Here is a 16,220-nt window from a genome sequence, read left to right on the forward strand (position 1 = left end):
TTCTTTTGTTATGCATGTAGGAATAGTTGTCAAATGCGATTCAAATATATACTCAGTAATAAACAAATCATGCGAGCAATTTTTGTCTTAAAATTTGTCGAATTATAAACAATTGAAATTTGTCTCCCCGAATTCAAAATCCTGGCTCCGCCACTGCCAAAATGTGTGTGTGTGTTTTTTTTCCTTTCTAATAACTGGTCCTGCTCCCTCTTGTTTGAACGAAAATAATTGGTCCTCCCTTTATGAAACACATCCCGTGAAATAAAAAATAAATAAATAAAACATTCAAAATTCAATGCTAGTGCTAGCTAATGTAGGGGCAATAAATAAAAAAATTCACTCTTGACTATAAATACAACTGATTAAGAGCCTACTCTGATTTATTGAGATGAGCTGTGCTGAAAACAGCACAGGTCCTAAATTAAGCCATAGAGTACTATAATACTGTTGTAGGCACACAGTACTTGTAAGAGATTTTTTTATTAGCTAAGCCCTGGGAAGTCTTAGCCACTGTGTCATTACAAAGCAAGTACATATTGATGGATTGGTATTTCTAATTTCTATGATCATCGTATTTGTACCGAACACGCAATAAACACTGGTATTCCTATTGATATTGAGTACTTTGATATATATTTTGATTACTTTAGTTTTTTAATTTTTAAACAAACTTTGCTTCAAATTTATTATATTGATAAATTTTTGAATAATTTTTTCGTCTTTTAAAAATGTATAAATAAAGTAAGATTTAATTATCAAATTCTACTAAAAATTTCATATAATATATATTTTTTTGGAATATATATGTATTATACTCGGTGCCGTAGATACTAAATTAGCCATACTCATCCCCCCCAAAAAAAAAAAAAAATTAGCCATACTCGTAAAACAAAAGAGATATTATAAACGACAGATTCACGCTTGTACCATTATGAAAAAACAAAAGGCAAATCTGTAAAAAAAAAAATTACAAAGGAAGCAAAAAATAACTCTTGGATGGAAAACAAACACAATACAAATATTATCGATACAAGATACAAATCTCTCACAAGGAAATTATGAAAGAACTTATTCATCTAAGCAAAATCCAGGAAATAAAAACATAATACTGCATCTGTTAAGCATTAGTTATAATTTTGAAATATTTTATATTTCACAAATAATACCTAAAGTTGCATTTGTAACTAATAACTTAACGAAACCATTTAACATATCCGCTCACATAATACTAATGTATTCTTGAAATTTTAAATTAGATTGCACGCACACTCTAACAACCACAGTTCCATCGTCTTTTTGAGTAATAAGAACATCACCATCGCTTGCATAAACTAAAGGAGGCCCCATATGAAACTCCTTTCCCCATCCAAAGTCGATGCCAAAACCTCCAAGATTCAACCAACTCACAACCTCTACAGTTTGGTCGTCATCAAGTATCGAAAGACATTCAACTTTTCCTAGATCATCCATGAATTGATACTTGGTTAAACTCTCTTGATTCTTGAAGAACTTTATGTAATCCATCACATACTCGTTATTCACCTTGCTCGTTTCTTCCCTTATCTTATCACAAGCATAGCTTAGAGGTTCCGAAATTAGGTCCTTCACGGTACTTGTTACCTCTACGTGAATCGCACCATTTCCGAAGTAACTGTATTTCATAATCAAGAATAAAAATTGTTATAATTATAGCTAATATGTAAAAATAAATTGCATCCGTCCAATAGACAAGACCTGACCTAAGGTGTCATGTTTTTACAGCGGTCATTTGACTATATTATTTTAATGATATATAATATGATCATTTTATTTTTTCACGTTATAAAAGGATCACAATTAGTCTTTTAGATCTACAATGCAAATATAATTTTGAAAATTTTAATCCAGATAAAATAATTATTTTTCAAAAAACTATAAAATAACAATAAAAAATTACATAAATGAAACTAAAAATTTGATAAATCGCTTTTAAAAAAATTGATAGATCAAAAAAATATTGATAATAATATTTTATATAAATAAAATAATACTAAGTATAATTCATTACTTGGAGAAAAACAAGTTAATTATATGGTTTCAAAAAAAAAAAAAAAGTCAATTATATATAAACTACATAATCATTAAAACATTAGAAAAGTCATATTTTAAACGACTAATTATTTATGAAACAAAAGAAGTATTAAATTTTCCTTAATAAATTAAAAAGAAGAGGATACCGAATGTACGTACCTTGATGGTAATGGCGGATCCAAACGAGGTCGCGTATCAACGGAAACTACTAAGGTAGTAATGTCCTCATCGTCAAGCTCCCGCGCCTTGGTCACACATCTCCAAACATGAGAGCTAATAACTTCAAATCGACTATATGGACGCTTATTATTTCCATTTTCTATGATTTTCTTATTAGTAGCAACCTTTTTGAGCCGTTCAATTTCATCCTTTGTTAAAAATAATAAAGTAGGAGTAACCTTTTTATAAGTGTCAACCTTGTTATAATTACTATTAGTGTTATCACCCTTTTCGTTTACACAAAGCTGACTAAAAATGCTCAAGTTTTGGCCTTGTAAAACTTGTGCTTTTGTTGTGCACTCATCATCCACATTTTCAGCTTGTAGGACTCGACGGTCTAGCAAAGGTTGCTTCTCTAGTGGCTCGCCTCGAGCAAGCCTAGCCCATTCCTCGGTGAAATAGAATGCACTCTTCCCGTCTGCAACTACGTGGGACATGCATATCCCTACACTAAGCCCGCCACAAGCAAACCTAGTGACTTGTACCGCAAGTACGGGGAGTTCTTGTATTGGTTTTTTATAGTAATCTAAATGAGGTTGTAGATATCGGAATTTTTCACTACAAGAATATAAATCGCCTAAGTCGGCTATTTTCTCACTAGACTCAACCTCAATGAACTCCGCGCCCATGCCATTACACTCAAGCTTGAGTCTTCCTCCCCCGACCCAACTCAACCGCCCGGCTAAAGGGTAAAATGGGACTAACACACGGCTTAAGGACTCTTTAAGGGTGTCAATTATTTTGTTGTTTGATGGATTTACCCATTTTTCTTGGGTTGGTTTATTATAGAAATATATATGTGATGAACTAGTAACTTCAGCTATTTGATCAAGTACTGATAGAGGCATAATGCCTCTCCATGTTTCTTCAGCCGGTTTCACTATTTGCTTAGAGATTATTTTCATGGTAATATTTTTTTCCCCTCTTTGTACTAATAAACTCGCATTCCATCTACTGGTATTTATAATACTCATGATATGGTTTCATTGGGAAGGAGGGATATCTTAGTTGATAATTATAAGAGTCTTTCTTCCGGTTTCAGGGGATCCTAGGATTGATTATTATAATTGGCTCGATATAAAATAAAAAGAAAAGTGTTACAAGTATATAAGGACAGCCACATATAAATGAGAAAATGTGTTTTAATTGAATAGAAATATAGAATATACTAGTTTGGTGCTCCGATACGTGCGATGCCCGGGTTAAACGTAGTGTTGCTGTCTCGTGGTCTTGCTAAACTTATAATTTATTTTAATTTGTACTAATAAATAATAATATTTTATCAGAAATAAGGACATGTTCACATTTACTGATTGGAGCTGAACTGAACTGAGCTGAAATGAATATTTTATGAGAGAGGGAAGTTAGCAGTTGAATTGAACTGAATACATTTGAGCTGAACTGAACTGAACCAAAACATGCCTTAAAACTCTAAACAAATAATTTTATCATATAAATCTATCTAAATTTTATTGGAAATAAAACTCTAAACTAATTTTTTTTATCCTATAAAATTTATCCAATTTTTTATCCTAATAAATAAAAAAATATATTTACAAAAATCTTATGTGTCATAGTAACGTTTAATTATTACCTACTTAACGGGACACTTGACGTTTCATACAATATGATTTTACATATATCATACATACAAATTCTTAAATGGACCTGGTTCACACTAATTTATTGTGGACCACTAACATTAGAGAAAGTATGGTTGTTTTATTAACAAAAAAAAAAGGTCACTATAATTTTAAAAAAGGTCACTATGTTGAAATAAAAATCATTTTGGTAATATATAGGCCTAAGTGGTTATTTTTGTAATGAAATATTTTATATACTGATCAATATGAATAATAAAGGCCACTATGCTAAAATTAGGGTAATAGCGTCGTATTTCAAGTTCACAATATTATTAAACGTTGTAGTAGTTTTAATAAAGGTTACTATATTAAAAATAAGGTTACTATGTTAAAAATAATGGTCACTATGTTTAATATAATGTCAGTTGCGTGTGTATAGACTTCGGGTCCACAATAATATTATTGTGAACCAGGTCCACGCAAGTCTTTTTGTATCATACAACCTGTAAATGTGTAAAATAATAAATACGAAGTATATAAATTCGGAGTATGTAATAATCGTACGGAGTCAAGCATTTTGTATGGTCCATAATCTGTCGCGTAGTGTGCCTCTATTTCCATCTAAAAGCTGTTAAGAAACCCAAAAAATCTTGTGTGTCATATTAACGTTTAATTGTTACCTACATGACACTTGACGTTTCATACAATATGATTTTACATGTATCATACATACAACCGGTAAATATGTAAAATAATAAATACTCCGTATATAAATTCGGAGTATGTAATAATCGTACCGAGTCAAGCATTTTGTACGGTCCATAATCTGTCGCGTAGTGTGCCTCTATTTCCATCTAAAAGCTGTTAAGAAACCCAAAAAGAAATGGACCAACATGTTGGGTTATTGTTTAAAAAAAAAAAAAAAAAAAAAACACTACAAGAAAATAATCTTTTCGTAGCGATTATTTTAACCTTTAGTATCGATTGTAATTGCAACAAAAAACTTTCCCAACGAATGGTCATTCGATACAATATCTCCCGTTGCCTTACCCTTTAGTAGTGATTTTCAATATCGTTGGGGTTGGCCTCAATAGTCGATACGAAAAAAAAAAAAACATGTGTATGATCTTTACAAGATTCAAATATGCAACCTCAAACTCTTATATTAAATGTTTCACCAATAAGTTATGACATATTTTATGTATTCTTTGTCAAACAATATTTATATATCTAGTGTTGAAAAGGCTTTTCGTATCGATTTTTAGGATTTAGTGGCGATTGTAAATGATGCGATTTCTCAAAACTATATAAATGTGTAAAAATAGTTTTGATATGTATTATTATGTTTTCCGTATCGATTTTATATGGGAAAACCATGGCGATTGTAAAAATGATACGATTTCTCAAAATTATATAAATGTGTAAAAATAGTGTTGATATGTATTATTATGTTTTCCGTATCGTTTTTATATGGAAAACCATGGCGATTGTAAAAATGATACCACATCCTTAATTATTTCACAAACATACTTCCATATTATAGCGAATGTACAATCGCTACGAAATAATCCCTACGAAAAGAGATTTTTCTTGTAGTGCATGTTGGGTTATCATTTTATCATAATTTTATCACAGCCATATATCTATCTATTATACTATACTAAACCCAAGTATATCTATCTATGATAAAATTATGATAAAATGATAACCTATACCAACATGTTGGGTTATCATCTTCCGGTTTCAGGGGATCCTAAGATTGATTATCATAATTGGCTCATAAATGAGTTATAACGTTGTAGATCCTATTGTAAACATAATTTTTCCTAGGTTTGCTCATTTGGCGAGGCTGCATTTTTGTTATATTCTAACCATATATCTATCTATCTAATCTATCTATTTATTAACGTATACTAAAAGCGAACCTAAGATAACACATGTCACAATGCTATCAACATCAGTAGCAGAATCGGATAATATAAATAAGGAAATTTGCAAAAAACTACCTTTTGTAAGCATTTTGTTTGCAAGAAACCACCTTATAATTTATTTTTGGCAAAGACACACCTTTATCAAATTTTTTTTTGCAAAACCATACCTTTATGCCGGAAAATAGAGTCAAACCCTGTTTCCCGGCGTTGACTACGCCATCTGCACCCATGAAACTGACAGTGGAGGGGAGAAGGGTGGCTAGGGCTATAGAGGAGGGTGGTCAACGTCATTAAAGTGGTGTGTTTAAGGTGGTCAACGCCGTGAGAGGGGGTGTGTTTATGGTGGTCAATGCCATGAAAGGGTGGTTTTGTGGGTGGGGCTGGGGAGAGAGGTGGTTTCGTGGGGGGGAGGGGGGCTGGGGAGAGAGATGGTTTCGTGGGTAGATTGGGGTAGTCAACGCCGGAAAATGGGGTCAAATCTCATTTTTCGACATAAAGGTATTGATTTGCAAAAATAAAAATTGATTAAGGCGTGTCATTGCAAAAAAAAAAAATCTATAAGATGGTTTATTACAAAAATATGCTTATAAAAGATGGTTTTTTTTCAAAATTTCCAATAAATAACACTTTGTATGAAATTACCTTCTCAAAGATCGATCCTATCAACTACATACTTTAAACAAAAATAATTTTGCGAAAACAATCTTACCATACATTCTAGCTTAGCATTGACCCACCCGTTCTAGTCACGTGACCTTTATAAATTCGATTTCCACCCTTTCTTCTAGTAATTCTCCATTAATTTCCAATGCAAGTTTCAATTAAAGTATAAGTTCAATTTTTATCTTTGGATAACTTTTTTCTTGCTTCACTCTACCTCCTTCCCAAATTCACACACTCTCTTCATCTTATACTCTATGATCCTCCCATCAATTCTTAGTTGGATAAATAAAATATCAAACCTACCAACATTGCATAACAAAACTTATAGGAGAATTAGTAAGGTGGGCAATAATAAAATAAGGGTATTATTTATTTATTGTTCAAGTAGGCAAAAGAATAAGACTCTTATTAATACTAATTGAAGAATAGTAAGGGGGTGTTGGTATCCTATTTTGTAGGCAAAGGAAGGACCCTTGGTAGGATTTAAGCAACTTCTCTTCTATTTACTTCTTCCACCCTTTTTTTTCCTTTATTAAATATTGGAGTAAACAATATTTTTGGTACGAGCACCAATCGACACATGCAAGTCAACGTCTAAAAATTGTCGTTTAAGAAAGTCAACCAATACACGAGACCATTTTTTAAACCATACACGAGACCATTTTAGGCAATAGTGTTAATAGTCTTAGTCATGCATTCCACTCATGTGTGCACAACAACACTGTTGGGTGGCCTGGGCCTTGCTAAATGTCGATTCGCATCGTGATTGTGCGGCTGCTATCGTGGAATGTTGGTGCACACTATGACACAAGGTTTGTGGCATTGCTATGGTATGATGTTGCCTCGATTGGGCCTATGAGAGCACCTCTAATGGCAAGCTAATTGTCAAATTAGCTTTGCCATGTCACATAAGCTTTTAAGCTACTTGTCATTTTAGCTCCAATGGCTAGCTGCTAAAATATTTATGAGAGAATAGCTTGAATTGTATTGATGATCTTGACTATTATTTATAGCCTACAAAAGATAACCTACACAATATAAACTCTATCATATAAACTAGGGCTGGCAAAAGCTGACCCGACCCGACAACCCGACCCGAACCCAACCCGAAATAAATGGGTTTTGAGAAGGATTTTCAACCCATTTATGTAATTGGGTCAACCCGAACCCGACCTGAAGTTAAACGGGTCGGGTTCAGGTTAAAAATCCCAACCCGAAACCAACCCGCCTAAACCCGTTTAAGTAATCGGGTCAGTTTCAGGTCGGGTCAACCCGAACCCAACCCGCCTAACCCTTTTATCAGCCAATAAGTTTACATAACCTAATTTTTAAATATGGGCCAAGCCCAATTCATCAAATGACAAAAAGTAAAAAACCCTAGCTAATTTTACACCCTCATTCACGCCGCTTCAATGCTTCACCTCATTCTCTTTCTCTCTCCTCTCTCTTTCCAGTTTCCAGCCTTTCCTCTCTCTTCTCCTCTTGTTTTTCATTTTTTTTTCATCAAAAATCCCTAATTTTACACCCTAATCTGCTAGTGAATCTTCCATCTCCACATTGTCTAAGGTAATTTACTTGCTAATCTATTCACTTTACCTAACTTTGCTTTGTATTTAGGCGTTTAAATTCTTTGATGTCATCTTAACTTGTTTGCGATTTGAGTTCTTGAATTTCATATTATTTAATCTCGTGTTTTTGTTTGAAAAGATCTGATTTAAGTTCATTTGTTATTATGTGTTTTGTGTATGCAATTATAATCTGAATTTTTCAATTTACTTCTTTTAATCTGAATTAATTATGCGTGAGATATTTGCTTATGAGTTCATGAGTGCTTATGTGACCAAATGTGCACCAAATTTGCGTTTTGTTCTAATAAATCTGATTTTATGAGTGAGGTTATGCTAATTTATTTGATTTCTTCATCAATTACAACTTTCTAAGTCGCATAAACAACCCGAAAGTCCAATATATGGATTTTATATATAATAAGTCTGATCTAATAAGTCGCATGTTAATTTTGTATATAATGTTTTGGTTGTAGCTAATTTATTTGATTTCTTCATCAATTACAACTTTCTAATATTTCTTCTATAATTACATGCGTTTTATTTCAGCTTGTTTATGAGTTTATTTCATTCTCTAATCTTTACTTAGTTTTGTTGTGTTTATGTGTTTTGTTTAGTTTCTGCAATTAGAAGATCTATGTGGAAAAGTTATGGGATGAAGATGAATAATGAAGCCGCCGATACACCGGAGAGTCTACCTTAAGTCCAGCAGCATTGCAACAGCCAAACATGTTCTTTTAGTTTATATTTTTAAAATTAGTTGATGTTGGAACTTTTAGGAAGTATTCTGGACATTATTTTGAGTTTATCCTAGCTTAATTATTTATTTGACACCTAATTAGGACTATTGGAAGTATTTTGGACATGTTTCCTACTTTTTATTGTTGTATGAACTATGCAGTAGGATTCTACTTTGACTATGCTTTGATTTTGAAGTGGAAATATGTTTGCTAATGTTGATTACACTTAAATATTCACAAGATTTAATGTTTGCAGAATTTAACAAATTACAAGTTTATTAATAAAAAATAAAAAAAATAATAAAAAAAAAACAGGTCAAATCAGGTCGGGTTCAGGTTGAATTTTTTGACCTGTTTAAGTAAACAGGTCGGGTTCAGGTTGGGGGGGTCCTGACCTGTTTAAGTAAACAGGTCGACCTGAACCCGACCCGACCCGACCTGTTTGCCAGCCCTAATATAAACTTCCATAAATCTATCTTAGAATATCACTAAGATATATTATTATCCTAAATATAATATCATAAGATCTATATGGAAAATATATCACAATAATATATTTTTCTATATTCCTAACACCCTCCCGCAATCGTAACGGCAGTAACACGAACGTTACGATTGGAAATTCGCACTTTGTTAAAGTCGATCGAGTTGCACCTCTCTTTTGATGTTGCCTTCAATTTTTTTTTTATTATTATTAAAAAAAACGAACTTTTGAATTGCTACCACGGCCCTTTGCTGGTGTCCATGGTCTTCTGTCACGACCCTTTGCTGGTGTCCATGGTCTTCTGTCACGGCCCTTTGTTGGTGTCCATGGTCTTTTTTTCACGGTCCTTTGCTGGTGTCCATGGTCTTTTTTTTCCATGGCCCTTTATTGATGTCCGTAATCTTCTTCTGCCACGGCCCTTCGCTGGTGTCCGTAATCTTCTTCTGCCACGGCCCTTCGCTGGTGTCCGTAATCTTCTTCTGCCAGGCCCTTCGCTGGTGTCCGTAATCTTCTTATGTTAGGCCCTTTGCTGGTGTCCGTGGTCTTCTGCAAAACTTTTTTTTTTTATATAATAAAAAATACGCCAAACGTGGCTTTTCTTCATCTCCATGGAGATGCAATAATGGAGGAAGCACACTCAAACACTACAACCTAACCAAATCACATATGATCATTCATATTGATCACATACACCAATAATAACCCACGTATCACATGGTTATTCCATAAAAAAAAAAAAAAGATTAAACCAAAAATAGAAATTTCAAAGAGTAATACTATTGCATAGCGGAAGCAAATTTATGAATCCCACCGGTGGGTTTAATAAACTAACCCACCGGTAGGGGGAGTATTTGTGTGAATGGTCCCAAGATTTTAACCTGCTCTTGATACCATGCTAAAATATTTATGAGAGAATAGCTTGAATTGTATTGATGATCTTGACTATTATTTATAGCCTACAAAAGATAACCTACACAATATAAACTCTATCATATAAACTTCCATAAATCTATCTTAGAATATCACTAAGATATATTATTATCCTAAATATAATATCATAAGATCTATATGGAAAATATATCACAATAATATATTTTCCTATATTCCTAACACTAGCTAATAGCTTACTGTTTAAATGGACCACACCTCCATATACGTTGATAAATTTCATTTTATTATTCTAATTTGTTTTATTTTAGCAATTCGCAAGTTTTTTTTCCAAGCTATTAGCTTGACAAAGCTAATTTGCTTGACCAAGCTAATTACATTTTCAAACTCCAATAATAAAGCTAGTAGCTAGAGATTATTTAATATTGCAAGCAAGTTCCTAGCTACAACCATTGGAGTTGCTCTCAAAGGCCTTACCTTGGCATCTAGCCTATGATGCGAGGCTATAAGCCATCGTTTGTGGCTGTGTGTGTCATCAAGCCATACGATCTCTCGACTCGTATTTTGACATTGGGATTTTACTTGGAACATCTAAGCCCAACGTCCAATGCTTTGCTCATGATATTATTGAACAAAGTATTTGCCTAATCCGTTTAATTGATCAATTTGTGCTTTAGATGTGATTCAATAGGTTGAATTAAGATTACATAAGTTGTGATGAGACTAACTAAATAATGTTCTCATGCATCAAAAGTGGTCGCCAACTAGGCATTTGGATAAATTGATCTCATTGAACAATTAGCTCCATAAACATTTTAACCAACTATTAATCTATTATGCCGAAGGGCACATTGTCTTCACTCCCTATGTTTATTTCTATTAACATTATTCATAGTTTTCGATGCGCATATAAATGAAAAAATATTTTAAATACATGTTATTATAACTCGTTTATTTAAGGTCATATTGTGAAACTGCACTATGAGGCAGATTAAACGATGTCACACATAATAATATATTTTATGTACTTTGGATTAATGTATTTTAATTTGTTGTGGAATATATATAAAGATTTTTAAAAATAAGACAACAAAAAAGAATGGCATAATTAATGTTAAACAATACAAAATTGGTGTAAAATTGATATTTTTGTGAATTGATAATCTCATTTATAAGAAATAGGTACGTAACATGTATTTATCAGTAAACATCAAACTATAGCTCATTCATAACCTATTATATGATTTTCCTAAATATAGCGTATAAAGGTGAACATTGTTATGCATGCATTGAGTTTTACGGGGCGTTTTTGTATCAAATTAGTATAGGTAACGGATAAGGTGCACCTAATAAGTCGGGCTTTTAGAGTCACTTGTACATGAGGTGCGACTTACAAACCTATCAAGTCGCCTCATACTTATTAGGTGACTTGTTAAGTTGGGGGTAAAATCAACAAAGCACCTAACGAGTTGCCTAGTATATATGAGGCGACTTGATAGGCTAACAAGTCGCTCCATTTATCCATGCGACTCTATAACCCAACTTATTTGGTGGTTTAAATTAGATATTCAAAGTCACTTGTATGTAAGGTGCGACTCGAAAACCTGTCGAGTCGCCTTATACATAGTAGGCGACTTAATAGGTGAGCTTTGATAGCTATAAATCTCACCTAATGAGTTGCCTAATATGTATAAAGCGACTGAATAGGTTAATGAGTTGCACCTTATATACAAGTGACTTTGAAAATCTAATTTAAGCCACCAAATAAGTCAGATTATAGAGTCACATGCATATATGATGCGACTTAACCTATCAACTCACCTCATGTATATTAGGTGACTCGTTAGGTGCTTTGTTGATTTTAACTCCAACTTAACAAGTCGCTTTATTAGTATGAGGCGACTCGATATGTTTACAAGTCGCACCTTATATACAGGCGACTCTGAAAAGTCCGACTTGTTAGGTGCTTTATTATATGGCCACTACCTAATAAGTCGCCTAATACGTAAGACACGACTCGATAGGTTGATTCTTATAATATATTAAAAATAGTTACAATATCATATATACATATAAAGTAACTTTGGCACAATGGCAAGAACTTCAACCTTCCAGGCAAAGAACCAGAGATCAATCATGTTAAGGCCCTGTTATTTTGAGCTTCTGGGCAGAGCAGAGCAGGGGTCAGCAGAACAGAGCAGATATTTCAACATTATTATTATTATTATTATTATTATTATTATTATTATTATTATTATTATTATTATTATTATTATTATTATTATTATTATTATATCTCAAAAACAAAAGTCATACGACCTACAATAAATTAGTGGGAAGCCGAGATACAATCTGGGCCCCCACTCCTCTAGCTATTGCAAATCCTACCCTATTATTATTATTATTATTATTATTATTATTATTATTATTATTATTATTATTATTATTATTATTATTATTATTATTATTATTATTATTATTATTATTATTATTATTATTATTATTATTACTACTACTACTACTACTATTACTACTACTATTACTACTACTATTACTATTATTATTATTAATGTTGTTGTTGTTGTTGTTGTTGTTGTTGTTGTTTTTGTTGTTGTTGTTGTTGTTGTTATTATTATTATTATCAATGTTATTATTATTAATGTTGTTGTTATTACTATTACTATTACTAAGTGCATATACCATTGATTTAGGTGAGTGAAAACATAAATATATGTATACCATATTTAACATATGTTAATAGTAGAAAGATAAAAGACAACGGTTTACTTTTATTTATTTCACCAAAGTTTTAAAATAAAATGATTTAATGAGTAATAATGATTTTACTTATAAATTTGTTTTAATAACATATTTTTAACCATAAAAATAATAATGATATACAAAGTACTACTTGAAAACAACCTCTGATTTTTTTTTTTAATTCTTGAATTGTATGGAAAGATTTGAAAAATAATTCAACTCAATGAAATAACAATCAATACCCACATACATATAATGTTTCTACACATTGTGAATATAATATCAAATGTTTATAAAAGAAATTGTTATTAATTGTTATTATTATTATTTATTTATTTGAAAGAATTGTTATAATTATTAGAAATTATTAATAAATAATATTATTAAATATTAATTCTTAATAGTTTGAATTATTAAATATTTATAATGATAACTATTATTATTAATTATTATTATGATTAATAAATATTAATTATTATTAATATTAATAATTATTAAAATTATTTTTAATATTAATAATTATTCAAAATAATAAATTATTATCATCAATACAATACTAATTATTATTGTTATTATTAATTATTATTTGAAAATAGAGCAGAGCAGTACATAACAGAGCAGATTTCTTTTGAGCAGAGCAGATCAGATTTGATTTGAGCAGAGCAGAGCAACTTTAAAGAACGGGGCCTAAGTGTCATAAATATTGACATTATATGAGCTAATAAAAGTATGTAGTTGGAAAAAATTGTTGATTTTTTACGTGTGGCCTCTTTCAACACAAGCGACACCATAGATTAACCTATTAAATCGCCTCCTTAACCACAAGTGACACAATAACTTAACCTATAGAGTCACCTAACAACTAATAGGCGACTTATATAAAAGCTATCGAGTCGCCTTTGAGGCGACTCCTAAAGTTGGAAGCTATCGTGTCGGTGGCTGTAGAGTCGACTCGTTAGGTCATTTACAGGCGACTCAATAGGGATTTTTTGCAGTAGTGATGCTCATACAAGGTCTTTGTTTAAGGTTATTATCAAATCATCAAGTCAAGTCAAACAATCACTCACAATCTATTATTGTGTTGATTGTAATACAAGGTCTTAGGGTTATCAAATCACTAAGAGTCTTATTTTAGGATCGGATTTTGAAAAACTATTTTTCTTTAACAATCGCCTAAGACATGTAACCTTCTTTATACGAGTATAATGACAAAAATGTACTAATTAACAAAAAGACCGGACCATATGTCTAAACTTATAGTGATTTATTAGTGATTGTAATTTTGTTTATTTTTAGACGTGATTGTTAATTTTTTAGGGAAAATTATGATATTTTTTGTAGACAAATAATGCATACAATAGAGTGCCAGGCCAATTTTTGTTTTAAGCAGAAATTTGATTGATAATGGTGGATTTTATTTTGTTTCATCATTTGAACAAATTGAAGTGAAGACAAAACTTACCTTTAAATAATATCTTGGCCTAAAATTCATCTAACAAACAAAAAAGGCTGGAATTCATCAATCGATAAGATTCATGTTCATTGTAATAATACAATAGAATTAAAAAAAAAAAAAAAAAAAAAAAAAAAAAAAAGGTTTGATAAAATAGTGGTATTGAACTATTATTTAGGGCTGGCAATCGGATCAGGTCGGGTCGGGTTCGTGTTCGGGTCAGTTGATTTCGGGTCAGCTACCCCCTGACCTGAACCTGATCCATTTAACATTTCGGGTTGAAAACCTCAACCTGAACCTGGTTTTTTCGGGTTCGGGTCAACCCGAAAATGACCTGATTTGACCCAAAACTTTTTTAAGAACTTAAAAAAGGTTGATTTTATTTGGGTTGGGTCACCCAGCCAATCTGATTTTTATTCATTCAAAAGGTTTTTTTTTTTTTTTTTTTTTTTTTTTTGCAGTTCATTCAATTGCATTTTAAATTCTCAAGCAAAACAGCTATTCAAACCCAAACAAAATTGTCTAACAAAACTACTTAATAGATTACAAACCAAGTAGTCTACTTAACAAATTACAAATTGAATTTCAAAAGCTATAGCGATTTAAATAAAATCTTCAATTCTCTTGATTATGCCCACCCTCCCTAGTGGAATGAATCTTCTCCTCTCTGAAAGAAAGATGGATTTGAGTGGCCGCAACTCGCTGCCATTAAAAATAACACAAACAATAATTAAGAACAAAATTTCAGTTTGTAAAACCGTATAAACACAACAACTATTAATATTAATTAGCATGATAAATTCGTATAAAAACATGCAAAACAACAATTAACAACAGAAATCATAACAAATCAACAACAATTTAACAGAAAATAACAACTATTATTAGCATATAAAACTATACTTTAGCATGACCAAACCGTATTTCTCATAAAACAAATACATATAAAACAAAAAATACCTTGGAATGATGAAGTAGATGTTGAGAAGAAGGTGAAGTGTTTAGCAGGAAACATAGATTGATGAAAATCCAAGGATTAGAGAGGAATTTAGGGGTTGAAAAAGATTAGAGAGGAGTTTAGGGATTAAAGAGAGAGAAATTTTAAGAGGGGGGAAATTTTAAAAGAGAGAAATGGTGAGAAGCGACTGAGTGAAGGAAAAAAGAAAGGAGGAGTTTAGGGTTTTTGGTTTTATTAGGATGGCTCATTTTGATTTGGGTTGGGCTAAAGGTTTTCTTTGGGGTTTTTTTTTTTTTTTTGGTTATTTTTTTTAATAATGATCTGTTTTCGGGTTATATGGGTCAATTTCGGGTTAGGATTTCCAACCTTAACCTAACCCATTTAAATTTCAGGTCGGGTTCGTGTCGACCCATTTAAGTTTTCGGGTCGAAAACCTCAACCCTAACCCGCTATTTTCAGGTCGGGTTCGGGTCGTGTTTTCGGGTCGGGTCAGCTTTTGCCAGCCCTACTATTATTGGTTAATAATTGGGTCGAAAATATCAAAATTAACAAGTCTATCAATATAAGTGTCTAACTTGTTAATTACTCCGGCTATATTTCATTTAGTAACTCTACAAGTATATAAATATCAACTACAAAATATCAAATCGTGTATGCACTCCAAGTGGTTAAAACTTCTTTTCTGATTTTGGAAGATTCTAGGATCAATTCTCATCATCCATCTTTGTGTCTCTCTCACCAAATAAAAATAGAAATAAAATTAAAACAAAAAAGTATGTTATATTGATACCTCTTTGTCGATCTTTACTCTTTAAATTTGTGATGTGTCTAAATTATTGTAATTGTTAATCTTCTTAAAAGCATACAAGTAAATCACTTTCAGTATTTTTTTTCATTTGAATCACT

At 31.7% G+C, this 16,220-nt stretch overlaps 1 protein-coding gene and 1 long non-coding RNA gene across 2 annotated transcripts; one reads left to right on the forward strand and one right to left on the reverse strand.

Moving 5' to 3' along the window:
• Positions 1–992: 992 nt before the first annotated feature.
• Positions 993–3,319, reverse strand: LOC145556509 (spermidine hydroxycinnamoyl transferase-like). The gene is made up of 2 exons (XM_081618169.1): positions 2,230–3,319; positions 993–1,651 (listed from the first exon to the last, which is right to left on the reverse strand). Exons 1-2 carry the CDS (start codon positions 3,261–3,263, stop codon positions 1,219–1,221), a joined length of 1,467 nt encoding a protein of 488 aa, XP_081474295.1. The 5' UTR covers positions 3,264–3,319; the 3' UTR covers positions 993–1,218.
• Positions 3,320–7,841: 4,522 nt separating this feature from the next.
• Positions 7,842–8,951, forward strand: LOC145556510 (uncharacterized). The gene is made up of 2 exons (XR_014091875.1): positions 7,842–8,032; positions 8,649–8,951. It is a non-coding gene; the product is annotated as an uncharacterized LOC145556510 (long non-coding RNA).
• The last annotated feature ends 7,269 nt before the right edge of the window (positions 8,952–16,220 follow it).

Source organism: Chenopodium album, chromosome 8 (assembly GCF_948465745.1).
Source record: "Chenopodium album chromosome 8, dcCheAlbu1.1, whole genome shotgun sequence".
In the NCBI taxonomy this organism is placed as follows: Eukaryota; Viridiplantae; Streptophyta; class Magnoliopsida; order Caryophyllales; family Amaranthaceae; genus Chenopodium; species Chenopodium album.

Excerpts from the sequence above, each read along its gene's own strand:
- LOC145556509 (XM_081618169.1), bottom strand. The coding sequence starts at position 3,263 with ATGAGTATTATAAATACCAGTAGATGGAATGCGAGTTTATTAGTACAA. Across the intron at positions 1,652-2,229 it reads GATCCGCCATTACCATCAAG|TTACTTCGGAAATGGTGCGA; the intron begins GTACGTACATTC and ends TATGAAATACAG.